The following is a 14,192-nucleotide window of genomic DNA, read 5'->3' on the forward strand; positions in this document are numbered from 1 at the left end:
TATGCCCTCTCTACTGTGGGGATGAAAGGTCCATGCTCTTTGAAGCTGTGAATCTACTAAGGATGTGTGGTGTCAAGCTTCAAAAAAGTTGTAGAAGATCTACCTGCCACAACTTTCTCTATTGGAATTTTTTTGCTGCCCTTATTTAGTTGATGGAGAACCAAGTGCTTCAAGAATTTGTAACAGTGGCTAGGAAGATTTGGTGGACCTTGCACTAGTATAAAATCAATTGGGATGGATCAATTGACAAAAAAAAGGTACTGATAGGAGTTGGTGTTGTGGTCAGAGACAGTGAAGGGCGAATAATAGCTACCATGAGGCAGAGGAAGAAGCTGTTTCCAGACCCCTTGCTAGTAGAGTCCTACGGTGCTCTTCTAACTATTAAATTTGGTATGGATCTAAGCCTCAGACAAGTCATCATAGAAGGGGACTCCTTACAACTGATGAACTCTCTACAAGATGATAAGGGAGGTGGGAGCAATGCTTCTATGTTTGTTTGTGAAGCAAAACTTTTGATGCAAAATTTTACCAGATGGGAGTTTTCTCATGTTAGGAGAAATGTCAATGTTATGGCCCATTTGTTAGCAAAAGATTCTCTCTCCATTTCAGATTTGATTATAACAATGGAGAATACTCCTCATTGTATTTCCTCTTTATTATAATGAAATGGTTTAAGAGTTTTTTTTTTTTTTAAATAGAGCTGAAATTAACTATTTCCAAGTTTCTCAATGATGACATTTGTAATCGAACTATCTATTTGATCACTACATCATCGTGATCGGTGTCTATATTTCTTTCATAAAAAATGCTATGTATATTCATTTTTTCGTACATCTTGCGTACTCCACTACTTTGATTGACCAATTACTGTTTTGGCCAGTCACGCCAATTACTTCAGTGGAATATGCAATGAGTACGTAAAAGTGATTATATGCAGCAAAACTCTTCTTCAATTAATTATTTTGGTACACGCTAGAGGGAAATATTTGAGGATGAGAGTACAGAGAGAAAAAGAGAGAGAAGCAGAGAGTATTAATAGATAATTAAGTATTGTTCATCAATTTTTATTGAGCAGTGCTAAAACCATAAATGAATTATACAAAAGTCAACCCACAAACTGATGTAGTTTCATGTGATTCCTCAGATTTACTTTACAATAAAAGTAACTTTATAATCTGACGAACCACATCAAACCACATTAGTTTATGGGATTATTTTGTATAATCTATTCGTGGTTAGAGTATTTCTCATTTTTATTTAGCAAAACACTCTATCCACAAATGGATTACACAAAACAATCTCATAAACTGACGTAGTTTGATGTGGTCCGTTAGATTCTAAAGTTACTTTTATTGTAAAAATAGTTCTAAAAGATCAAATAAAATTATATTAGTTTGTGAGATTACATTTGTGTAATTTGTTTATGTATGTAGCACTCATCTTTTATTTTTACACAAGTTAAGTGGTATTAATAGCTATTTAATGTTGGCAAAATAGATTACTTACCTTAAATATTTTTGTCTTTAGAATTTGACTAGCCAACTTTGAGGCTTTGTAATAACCTTATATAGATTAGAATCTAGATAACAATTATATTTATTAGAATTATGTTGTAGTTAGAGTTATTATATTCTCAAGTCTAGGGCTGTAATCGAGTCGAGCTGAGCCGGTCTTTGGCTTGCCGAGCTCAACTCAACTCAAAATACTTGACCTCGAGATTTTTCTTTATTCTTTGTTTGAGTTCGACTCGGCAAACTAAATTTTCGTCACAAAAATGAGCTTGAGTTCGGATTGAATTATTTTTTTTAATTTTTTGAATAAGATTTAATAATTAATAAATTAGATAGATAAAAAATAAAAAATCTAATATTGAATTTGTACAACTTATAAGTAGAACCTCTATTGAATTATAAGACTTTAAAAATTTATAAATAATTAATATCTAACTAGTTGATAATTATCCATAATAACAATATATTATATACCTACATAAATTATTAATACATACACATAATATGAGAGTATATATCTATTTCATATATGATTCTCACATACTATTATATGAAATTATTAAATCTTATACTAATTATTGTACAAATTTAGAATATAGCCATGGAGTATATTCAATCTATAGAGATAAGTAATTAGGTTACATATTATATATTTAATTATAAAAGTGTTGTGTTCATATTATTAGCTAGTACATATATATGTATACATATATATAGACATGTGTATGTATATATTTATTAATATATGAATAGGCTTTAATCGAGTCAAGCTAACAAGTTGACTCAAGCATAAACGAGCGGGCCTTAACGATTTTTAACAGAGTCAAGTCGAGTTTTATTGAGTATGTGTTATTTACTAATTGAGCGGGTATCTGCTTTCACAAGTGCGCTTTTTTTTTCACGGGTTGAGTTTGATTCGAGTTAACCTGGGTGAGCACCGAGCGAGCTATAAAACAGACTGGTTCATTTACAACCTTACTCCAATCGGTGTGTAGAGTATAACATCCACATCACTTAAATGATAGAATTTTATTTATAAAATTTAAATTTTAAAATTTCTCTTTTAAACCAAATTATCTCATATAAGTAATTTACTATGTGAGTTATCCACCCACACTAGCTTGTAAATAGGATTTTTCTTAAACATATATTATATTAGTAGTATAATTTCTTTTGTTTATAATCTTATATATATTTAGATGCTATCATTGTAAATTTATATTCTTAGTACTATACAAAGATTTACTTGTTTATAAGAGTTAATACAATTGAAATGATTTTTATACTAATTGTATTATTTGATAATTGATTATTATGATATTATATTAACAAAGTGTTCATTTTGATAAACAAATCAAAGTCGAATTAAATATTTTAAATAATTTTTTTAAATTCACAACATGTAACAAAAAAATGCACTGTCGGCTGTAGATCAGCCACTTTCTTTTTTTTTTTTTTTCTTTTTTTATCCCGTCGTCTCCGGGGAAGTAAAACAAATTGCTTAATGAATTTTGTAGTTTTGCGGGTATTGACTTGGAGAAAACGAGAGAGAGAGAGAGAGAGAGAGAGAGGGCCTGCTGGAGTGTCACTTTCCTATATATACTCTCGAGGTAGTGAGAAGTGAGAACGCATACCAAAATCGTTCTCCTTTCTCAATCTTTTCCATTTATTTTCATTTTTATTTGCAACACCACGTATCTCTCACACTCTCTCTCTCTAGTTCCTACTGAGGATATCTGTTTCTTGTAGAACAGAAAAAGTCTTCCTTTACCAGTTATCCGTCTTTACACCGCACCTTCCTTTCCTTACCCCTCCGAACGCGTCTTTCTTTCTTTTTTGTTCTTAGCTAAAGGTTTTCCTTTGCCTAGTATCCAGATAAGTTCTATGCTTCAGATCACTCGGATATTCTTTCTTTTTTTCTTACCCTACTTTCGTTTTTCCTCTCAAAAGTCACAGCTATTTGTGTTTGTTGTGTGTTTTTTTCCCCTCGAATTCTAATTTCAGCTAAGGAGGTTGCACTTTGAGTTCGAACCTTACCAAATTTGAGAGCACTTCTGAGGATAAAATGTTCCGGAAAGACATTCTTGAAGAACCCTCTAATTTGCATCTGGTTCCTGATCTTTCACTGCACATAAGCCCTCCAAAGAGCGCCCCTTCCTCAATTTGCACTGCAGCGCACGAAGGAGATTTGAGCTTCGATGTTTGGCGCAAAGATGATCATGACAAGACAAAATCTCACAGCGACAATTCCATCAGAGCCAGCACCCAATTAGCTGAGACTAAATTCTCTCTATATAACCCTAAAAGTGCTTTGGAGGCTGAGAGTCAATGGAGAAGAAACTTCATCAGCAGTAACAGTACTGGTGGGGAAGAAGTACTACTTCAAGCAAGGCATAGTAATCGTGGGATTCCAGTGCCTGATGCTCCTGAGGGAATCAAAGCCATAAAAGGAATTCCGGTGTTCTCAACTTTAGATCATTCCAGCAAGTTTTGTTTCAACCAAATGGCTGCATATCCATCTTTTAATGCTTCTACTCGTTCTTCTGCTGCCATCAGGCCTTATGGTATAGAGGGTTCTGAACCCATTTCAAGGTATAATGGGATAACCATGGAGACTCTAAGAACCCAACAGTTTCATCAGTATATGCAATTCCCACAACACCACTATATTGGGGCTGCAGGAGCCTCGGATTTCTCAAACAGCTTTTTGAGATCATCAAGATTTATGCCAAAGCTGCAAAGTAGGAGGAATATGAGGGCTCCCAGAATGCGTTGGACAAGTTCTCTTCATTCTCGTTTTGTTCATGCTGTGGAGCTCCTTGGTGGCCATGAAAGTATTGCTCTCTCTCTCTCTCTCTCTCTCTCTCTCTCTCCCCCTCAACTATTTTAAGATCGATTTTTCTTTCTTTGACTTTTCCTTTGATCGTTGGTTGTATTGTTGGCTATTACTTAGGGGCTACTCCAAAGTCAGTTTTAGAGCTAATGGATGTGAAAGATCTTACACTTGCTCATGTCAAGAGCCATTTACAGGTACAGCTGAAACCTTCCTTCCTTCCTCTCATTTTTACACACCACAGAAAACCAAAAGAACAGCTTCTGTTGAAGGGTCCCCTTGTGTCCCTGTGGCTGTGGGGTGCGGTGAAGACTTTTGTCTATGATCCGTATGGCACAGGAGCCGATGAATGTATAGAATGAATGAACAGTTTTGAGTCTGTTCTTTATGAAACAAGACAACTTCTACTTTTAGAGAGAGAAAGAGAGTGTGAGAGAGAGAAAAGTAGCCATCATTTCTCAATAATAGATGCAATTACTGACCTTACCAAACATCAACGTCGTGGCCATTAAAGAAACCAATAAAATCCAGAAAGCGAAGCATCTGATTTGATTTTTTTTGACTGGGATCTTATTATTAATATATTTCAAGTTGAGCAGTAGATTTCTTTCATTAATCCATCTTTGTTTTGTCTGTTGGTTTATAATTTGGTAATTATTTATTTATAATATATATATATATATATATATATAAGTGTTCTAATAATTTGCCTCGGCAGATGTATCGAACTGTTAAGAACACTGACAGACCTGCTGCTTCCTCAGGTAATTCATACTCCTTAGCTTTGTTTCTTTTTACCCTTATTAATGCCATAATTTACGCTACACGTTTTGAATTATTGAAGATTCTCTCCTTTTGCTTTATGCTTTATATTTCTACGGATATGCATGCATGCTTTCAGACACATCATGCACATTATATAATTTAATGCACCATATATATATAAGCGTTTAAATAATCCTCTATGTGTATGCATGTATGTACATCTGTGTGCTGCATGCTACATGTGTATATATGTGAATCCATGCATCTACAAGAATAATACATAATTTAAGGGAGAAATATATATACATGTGATTAAAATGTGAATATAAATACAGAATTTAAGGGTGAAGATGTAGATTATTCGTTTGAATGTCAACATTTACATGTGATTAAAATGTGAAAATAAAAAAGATGAAAACTCCTAAGAAAAAAAATATATATTCTTCTTTATATATATATATATATATGTATATGTATAAGTATTGCTATTTTAAGGCCTCTACTCTATACATTGTTTATATGATATAATTTGACTTGAAAAATAAATTTTAAAATTCAAATCTTACAATCTCAATCTTATCATTTAAATGATGTGGATGTTATACTCTACGCACCGACTTGATAATAGAATAATTCATATATATATATATATATATATATATATATAGACAGTAAAATAATCTTGATCTGAATTTTGTTTGTGGCTTGTATTAGATGGATCTGGAGACGAAGATTTCTTGAGCACAGCTCCAACTTTACATGATCAAAATGAGAACTGTCTCCTCAATCAAAGAAGATCAGCTTCAAATGCAGTCTTGGAACATGAAATGGGATACCATTCTAATTTGTGGAGTAACCCTTCCAGGTTCTCATCACTCGACTCTCTCTGATATATATCCACTAGGAAAGTACTACAAGACCTTTTCTTTATGCAATCAGCAAATTCTTCTTTGACTTGATTTCAATATTGTCCCCTTTACTTATTGACATTTATAAATGATCCCCAGCTAAGTACATTACTGTCGATTTTAGGGTTTTTTTTTATTTTCATGACATCTATCAATCAAGATTTTCCTTTAATACCAGTTTAATTAATTCTTCATTTAGCTAAATTACTTGCAAGACGTCTTCAGCCTGGTTCCTTTGTCCAGCTTGCACTAATTCAGAACATATATTCTATTAATCAGATACTAACCATGCACGATGAATAGTTATGTATGGAGATTATAAATACTCTGCAAATTTGACGTGGCTACATGTGACGTCACGGTAGACTTACTTTACTGACAAATAACTTTACAATTTGAAATATCGTAACAAATAATATTAATTTGTGAATTTAGTTTTGCCAAATTGTTTGTGAACCAAACATTTATCTAATAGAGGTAAACTATTAGATAAATGAAGTTGCATGTAAAATGGATGTTTTCCCTTAACTGGAAAGGAAAGAAGAGGCTGGCCGGGATGGGCATATAATTTTGATCATGATTATCTGCAATAATTATATCATTGCAGATAATCTAAACATCTTCTCGTTATCTTAAGTTTGTAATTCAGAGACAGATACAATCATTCATCATCCTCGTCGTCGTCGTCATCGTCGGTCCATCCTTCTGTATTTTTCTTTACTGAACTTTAGAACAATCTAAAATATTACAGCTAGGATGAGTGGTAGTATTTATATATGCTGACTAAGCAACAAAAACATTTCTTATCCATCTATTAATTTCTCGGGATCGACTCAAAGTTGCTATAGTAGTACTAGGAGTACTACACCCACTCGGACAATATATATATATATATATATATGTATATATATATTTATATATTTATATAAAGAAGAATCTGTACGTGCCTGCAGCCACATGCACCAATCTGGTTCTGTATTAATCCAAATGGACGTAGTAGTTAATAAACATCTGTGTACATTCTTAATTAACTTTTGCATGCAAAGTCTAAATCGTTATTAAATCTCTCTCTCTCTCTCTCTCTCTCTCTCTCTCTCTCTCTATATATATATATATATATATATATATATATATTATAGCCCAATCTTGCTTTGTTAGCGCCAAAGATCAGAGATCGCCGGACCAAAAAAGCATATATATTAATTACTTTCCTCCATTTCAATGAGCATTTAAAAGAAGGAAAATGTTAAATGAACTTAAAAAAAACTTATAAAAAACTTACTTATCTACGTATCAGTTATTGATATGCTGAAAATCATGAAATTTGAAATTAAAAAAAGAACTAACAAAATGAGTTTTGTAAGTAAAATTATAAGTACATGCACCACTATTCTGAAAAATCTCTTGCCATGAATTCTAAGGACTCGTTTGAACACTTAGAGTATCTCAAAATATATGTGAATAGTAGTGAAAGGGTTTTTGAAATAGTTTGAGTTAAGATATCTTATTGGATTTTGGAAAATAAGAGAGAAAAAGTAGAATGAAAATATTATAAAGTTAAAAAATTATTTGAATATAATTTTTATTTTGAAATTTGAAAAAAGTTGTATTATTTTTGTGTTTTGTTTGAAAGTCTTGAAAAGTTGTAACCATTAGGTAATGATTAGATGAAAAGTTAAAAACTTGAAATTGAAAAATATTTTTTGTTTTGAGTAATGTTTGTGAAGGAAATATTTGAAAATATCTTAGAATACCTGAGAATGTTTGAGTGTCCAAACAAGGCCTAAGATCACTAACAATTTGTACGTCTTTGGTTCTTGAGGTTTAGTGCTCATGATCTCATGCTAACAAGCTTCTAAAATAATTTTTATGCTCTAGCACATTCGTTTACGACTCGATATACATATTGTTGAAGATAATATCACTAATATTAGAGCCATTGGCTAACGGTAGGCTCGATCCTGTGGAATATTTATTCTTCTGCTAGCTTTACCTTCAACAAATTTTTGTCACCGTTCAATTATGTATCGTCTCAAATCAATGCATTTGGAGTATCTCAATTAGCAGAGGAATCTTAGCCACAACTTTAGATTTGATGTTTTATTTGCCAGCTACTTCATCACAACAACATCATCTCATCGACGATCAATTAATAAATATGAAAGCTACCTTCAAATCTCAAACTCAAGATTCCAAAGTTCTTTATCTTGAGTTTGAAGTGGGATGTTGAAAATAATATCAAATTAATAATTTAATTTGATATTATCTTCAACACGTATGTGCCTGATGCGAGATTTTTGTCACTAACTAGTTACCATTTTCCCTTTTTCATTATAATGTAATTACCAAGAAAGGTCCTAGCTACATTCGTTCATATAGTGTGAAAGAATTAGTTGAATAATTATTGAGGTTAAGGGTATAAGTAAATCAAATTTGAGTGAGTTTTAAGTGTTTTGAACGCTATTGGTTTAATTTTTATGTAGATAAGAATCAAACTCGAACTTTATCACCAAACTACAATTTATTTTGACAATTCATTCAATATTTACCTTCAAGTGAGTTCGAAGTTGTTTATGAACTGTTTGATGGGTAAACAATTAGTTATTATGTATGAAATTATAAAAGTTGAATTGGCAAACCTTGTATTTGATATTTAACTCTTTATTACAAAATATATTATTTATAATATTATATCCTATGATTTTATCAACAGACTTTGAAATGCCAATTTTGAGTTTACATAATGTATTTATATGAATTTGATATTTTTGACATATCTAGATCAAGAGTCTTGATCGATATACTCTATATATAATATTGCCACTATATACAACATGTCGAAGTAATCCCACGAAAGCCACCTGAAGTTTATATGTGTTGATGACATATTTCATACACCTGGGCCAAGTTCCAGCAACCCGAGCTGGGATCCTGCTAACTACAACATAGAGACAAAAAGGGCTCGGTGGTGGTCCCGGGAAACTTCAATGCCAAAATCACTCTTCCTTTCTTGGAGACTTATCTCAAAATTAAAATGTCTAGAGAGCTTATTCGTACTAGGAGTCTGGCTTTTATACAAGGTATCGGGGGAACATTTCGTACCCTATGTCAGGAGTCAACGTCATACTCACACTTGTTAGGCTGCAATCTTTAATGTGATGTGGCTTCTGAGGTGGAACCATTAATACAGCGTAGCTCCCACGGTGGCGTCTCGACTGCCAGCTTAGATCTTTAAATGCTAAGTGTCAGGGTCGGCGTGTCCCATCTGTCCCCCTGAGTTCCATTGGTGATTCTTGGGCCCATAGGATCAGAGTGATTCAGGCTGAGATTGGCTTCAACGTCTTGCCCAAGCCCAACTCCAAAGAGGGGATGGAAATATCCCCTCCAATAGGAGTTCTCTATTATTTAATAATTGACAATAATTTTGTAACCTCATCTATCAATGGTCACTGCTTAAACAGAGGAATATTCTAATGGGTTGAGAAGATGCATAAGAGCTAGCTTTGAGGATCTAAAAAGCAAGATGCATGTACACATAATCCATAATACATGTCTGAATCAGTTCTTGTTCTAGTATTACCAAATTTTGAGGTAGTATCATGTAATGCCTCTAATGTACTGGAAATTGATATATGTCGTTCTTAGTCAAGACGATAAGCCTATTGTCTTTTTTAGTGTGATATGCCCTTGTCAAGGAGTTCTATTCTATTGATGATGAAAGTAGTCTTGTTTTTAAATCATTGAGAATTTAGGTATATCAATGGACAACACAAGAGCGCTGAATGTCAAATATTACATTTTAGCTAAAAGAAAGTCACTACAAGAAAAATATTTATTTTGGACTAAATTATTAGTTGCATAAGTCATTTTTGTCACAAATATCTCATCTAGAATAAACAATTTTCCTGTAGTGTGTTAGCATTGACTTTGTGGAAGGATCAACACTGACACAAAGAAACAAAGCTACAACTGTGTTTTTTTATATCTTTTCTCGAAAATAGCGCACTTTGTTCCTTGTAACAACACCATATAGCAGGGTGCTCACATGTAGATGATTTATATTTTTGAGAGATGCATGAATGCATGGCACATGATCTTCATCGTATGTACCAAAAACAGTTGTTTCATATATGGAGATATATAAAGTTTATCATTCACTTTGGTGTTCTTTATATATGGACAAAGCTTGGTACAATGCTACTATAATTTATAGGATATCTCATCATGATACTCAAATCTATAGTCAAGTAAAGGTTATGAATCAAAGCCTCAAGAATCTCTATTGAGGAATGATGTGGGGAAGAATACTTATCGCAGGGGATCTTATGTTGGCTTAGGCAGAATGTTTCTTAATCATGAGCATTCTTGATCAAGCTATACCAATTGTTATAGCTAGACCTCTTAAATTAGTGAACAGTCTTAATCTGGCTATCCCTTGGGATTTGGATCTTATTCCTTAGACATTGCAATCTGGTACGTGGAGATACTGCTGATGAGTGAGTCATGGCTATAAAAAATGAATGAGCAGATACGTAAGAGAGAAGATTGTCAAGCAAAACAAGAAGCATTTTCCAACTAAAAATCATATATTTATGTGGGTTCATCTTTGGATGGAGCATTTTCCAACTAAAAATGTAGGAAGTTGATTCCTTGAGGTCCATAAAAAGTGTTGCGATCATATTCTAGACATAATGCCTATAATATAAGATTGAATTTCCAGGTTACTACAATTTCAACAACATTTTATGAATTCGATAGGTCCAATATCATAAAGACTAAGCTGGTTTAGACTCGATGCCGAGAGTTTCTTTCAATCCGGGGGATCCATGACATGGATCCTTTATATGGAGTTCCTTTAGGTTGTGAGTTTTATGTGTCCTTTTGGGCTTCTTTTTTCTTGTTTAGTTCATTGTTTTGTTTTTTCAATATAGGTTGCATATATAGAAGGGGTTTAGGTCTTAAGTGCAATAACATGAAAATCAATATATATCAAGTATTGATGATATGGAGAACAAAAAGCGAGTGATATTGAGTACTCTCCAACTGAAATTCTGTCAGTACTATTGCCTGATTGGTAAATTCATCATGAAAAGAACCTACCTACCTAGGGTTACTCTAATAGTAAAGATCAACGTCTTCAATGTAATAAAGGCATGCCTGCATGCATGCATGGATAATCATGATATATTCATTTACAGTCGTGTGTTTACAGAAGATCAACATGATCTTCATTTAAATTAAGCGTCTGATTTGACTATGTTTATGAGGAATTTGACTGAAGATCAATATTTGAACAAGGACTTAATATGGGAGCTTATGATACGCAGTAGAACTCATGCTATATATTTATATAGTATGTTTTCTTCTTCTAATGTGATTTATTTTGCTTGTGTTTTAGAAAACAACATTGGTATTATATGTCTGTGAAAAAAAATTTAAGTCAGCCTCTTTTGTTTACACATATGAGATTGTGAAAACAAACGAGGTCTTAATGTTTACTAAACCACACAGAGTGATCAGTATGATATTTGAACATTTTAAGGAATTGAAATACTATTTGATCCGACCATATGCTAGATCAGACTAAAATTCTGAACATTTCTTAGGTTTAATCTTCTTTTGTGCACTTATTTATCTGTTGATGATCATCATCCTAGACTCTCATGAATTCAGTTCATTCTTCAAAACATAGGAAAAGATTTGAGGAGTACTCTCGTATTAATTCCTAATTGTAAAATCTGAAGATCATGTAGCTAGGAAAATCATCCTGTAAACCTAGTACTAGCATATACTGGTTAATTTCTTCTATGTCCTTGTAATGATAGTACACCTCGTTTGAAACATGAAACTACTTGAATACTTTCGACTTCATCATTCTTGATTTTGAGGGCATAATGGGTTCATCTTTGCAGTAGTTTGAAAGGATAGACAGTAATAGATCAATTCATTTCCAGGCCAGGTGCTTGCATGTTCTTGCTGAATAACCTTTTGAAATTGATGAGTTGATCATGGTAATGTTAGCTAGCTGTTTTAATTCTTTCTAGCTCAATGTTGCCTACAATCATTTCTCATAATATTTCTATCACCTCTTTCTTCTGGTTTTTGTTTTCTCACCATTCTAACTCAAATATCAATATAATTATAAACTAATTTGCTTGTTTTAATGGTTATATTAATTTCTTTCTCTAATGTTATATTTGACTACCAGTTAGCAAGCAAACAATAATTAAGCATATGTTGAAGTAATTATATTGCCTTACTTTGCAATGTACATTAATGTGTGAACTTTTCTATTAGCGTGAGGAGTATGAATGGCTTTTATCGAAAAATAGTGTTAGATACAATCTTAAAATATGCAAATCTCGTGCATTACCTTTGAAAAATAGTAGATCCACAATTAAAAAATTTGGTTTTTCAGTGGATCATATATATATTTGTTCACTTTTTTTTAAAGGGAATGTACATGACTTACACACTCCAAGACTATATCTAACATTACTAAAAAAATGGTAATAATTCGGTTTTTGGCCATGGACAAAATAATTGAAGAATAACTAGTTTCCTATGAAATTGTTGCAGTAGATCGGGCTCATGGGCGCAAGCAGCCAGTTCAAGGAATCCGGATAGACTACTAAGACCTGAAATATATCCATCATCTCAACAAAGATCTGGAGACCAATATGATCAGGTAGGGATCTGAAGCAAGCCGAGATCATACCTTTGAAAACTCCTCCAATTTGATCAATTATATATGCTTAAAAACCCATGAACAAGTACTTAAAGTTGGTTGAATTTCAATACTAGTACGGATTGATCGCTGGTTGTTTTTTTTTTTTCTTTATTTATGCACTTGAGACCTAAAAATAATTGGTGTAAGTTTCTAAACTCATTGCAGGTATGTGATTTTGCTCAATCAATAAAGTCCAGAGGTTCAAGTTTAGGCCTCAAGAATCCAAGCTTGGAGTTCACATTAGGGAGGCCTGACTGGCGCAGCAAAGAACATGACTAGTTTGAGTTATTATTGGCTAATTTGTTTTAGTATTCCCATGGTAAGAAAATTAGGAAAAATGCAATGATATATAGGTACAGTTAGTAAGCCATAAATTAAGAAAAGAGAAGTGTTATAGCCACAAAGAAATACTATAAAACAAATAAATAAACTGACATGATTTCATAGGATACACTGTCAGATTGACTATATAATGAAAGTAGTTTTACAATTCAACGTACGTACCACATCAATTCATGTCAATTTGTGAGTTTATTTTGTAGGATCTCTTTGTGGCTAAAGCATTTCTCTAAAGAAAATGATCTCTACAAGTTTTTGTTTTTTCGGTTTATCTTCTTCGATCGATTAAGTTCCATGCATGTCTGTACATATATACTTATTTTGCTAAAGCTGCTCTTGCTTGTGAGGAGATCATGTGAATCGTGATCATCAACTGTCATGAATGAGGCATTTTAAAAAAACACACACACACACACAGAAGAAAAGAAAGGAGGATTAATCATTTTCAATGGTGCATATAATATATGGCTTTTAATATTCTGATCATCTCCTAGCTAGCCATGCATGCACAATTCTATTCCCTCTGTCTCGTTTCGTCTATCAACTTTTACAATTCTCCATTATCTCTTCTTGTGGGGTCATTTGTTGAAGTGATTAGTACGTGAAAGCTTGACTTTATGGTATATTATATATTCCATCCATACCTGCCTGACTTGGAGCTTCATAGTTTTGTTCACATGTAAACACCCTACCGGGGGGCCATAAATGATCATCACCTTAAATTTTATTATTTATTTTATATATTAACACTCTCATTACGTTTGGACCAGACATTCGGTTAACAAGTAGGCCAAACATGTAAAATATTTAATTAATTGAGATAGAGTGTAGAATCAAAATTCTAACTCACATCTGACTCTGATACTATGTAAAATCATCACTTGTCCCAAAATATTAAACTAATGAGAAGAAGTAGATGTTATTATTTATATGGAAAAACCTTTAAACCGGTCGGGTGTAAGTTTCCTTTTTACACCCACCAGTGAAAAACAAACATGTCAGGAACTTATATAGAAATTACAATGGAATTAGATCCAGGTAAATACTTCTCTATTTTCCCTCTGTCCTCTTCCTCCCCCGTAGCCCTTCTCTTCTACGATGCACTT

General features: G+C 32.9%; 1 protein-coding gene across 2 annotated transcripts; it reads left to right on the plus strand.

The window, feature by feature from the left end:
- The first annotated feature begins 3,137 nt into the window (after nucleotides 1-3,137).
- Nucleotides 3,138-13,440, plus strand: LOC121244798 (transcription repressor KAN1-like). Of its 2 annotated transcripts, none has more exons than XM_041143006.1 (6): nucleotides 3,138-4,345; nucleotides 4,465-4,541; nucleotides 5,063-5,108; nucleotides 5,824-5,974; nucleotides 12,600-12,705; nucleotides 12,913-13,193. In XM_041143006.1, the coding sequence occupies exons 1-6, from the start codon at nucleotides 3,577-3,579 to the stop codon at nucleotides 13,024-13,026; spliced, it is 1,263 nt and encodes a 420-aa protein (XP_040998940.1). In that variant the 5' UTR covers nucleotides 3,138-3,576; the 3' UTR covers nucleotides 13,027-13,193. The 2 variants fall into 2 exon arrangements, with proteins under 2 accessions (XP_040998940.1, XP_040998939.1); XM_041143005.1 differs by having other exon boundaries at nucleotides 3,139-4,345; nucleotides 12,597-12,705; nucleotides 12,913-13,440.
- The last annotated feature ends 752 nt before the right edge of the window (nucleotides 13,441-14,192 follow it).

The sequence above is a fragment of the Juglans microcarpa x Juglans regia genome, chromosome 8S, assembly GCF_004785595.1.
Source record: "Juglans microcarpa x Juglans regia isolate MS1-56 chromosome 8S, Jm3101_v1.0, whole genome shotgun sequence".
Classification (NCBI taxonomy): domain Eukaryota; kingdom Viridiplantae; phylum Streptophyta; class Magnoliopsida; order Fagales; family Juglandaceae; genus Juglans; species Juglans microcarpa x Juglans regia.

What these genes read in the sequence shown, in the direction of transcription:
- LOC121244798 (XM_041143005.1), top strand. Translation starts at nt 3,577, where the DNA reads ATGTTCCGGAAAGACATTCTTGAAGAACCCTCTAATTTGCATCTGGTT. An exon ending in GCTCCTTGGTGGCCATGAAA is followed by an intron (nt 4,346 to 4,464) that starts GTATTGCTCTCT and finishes GCTATTACTTAG; the next exon opens with GGGCTACTCCAAAGTCAGTT. An exon ending in TTGTGGAGTAACCCTTCCAG is followed by an intron (nt 5,975 to 12,596) that starts GTTCTCATCACT and finishes AAATTGTTGCAG; the next exon opens with TAGATCGGGCTCATGGGCGC.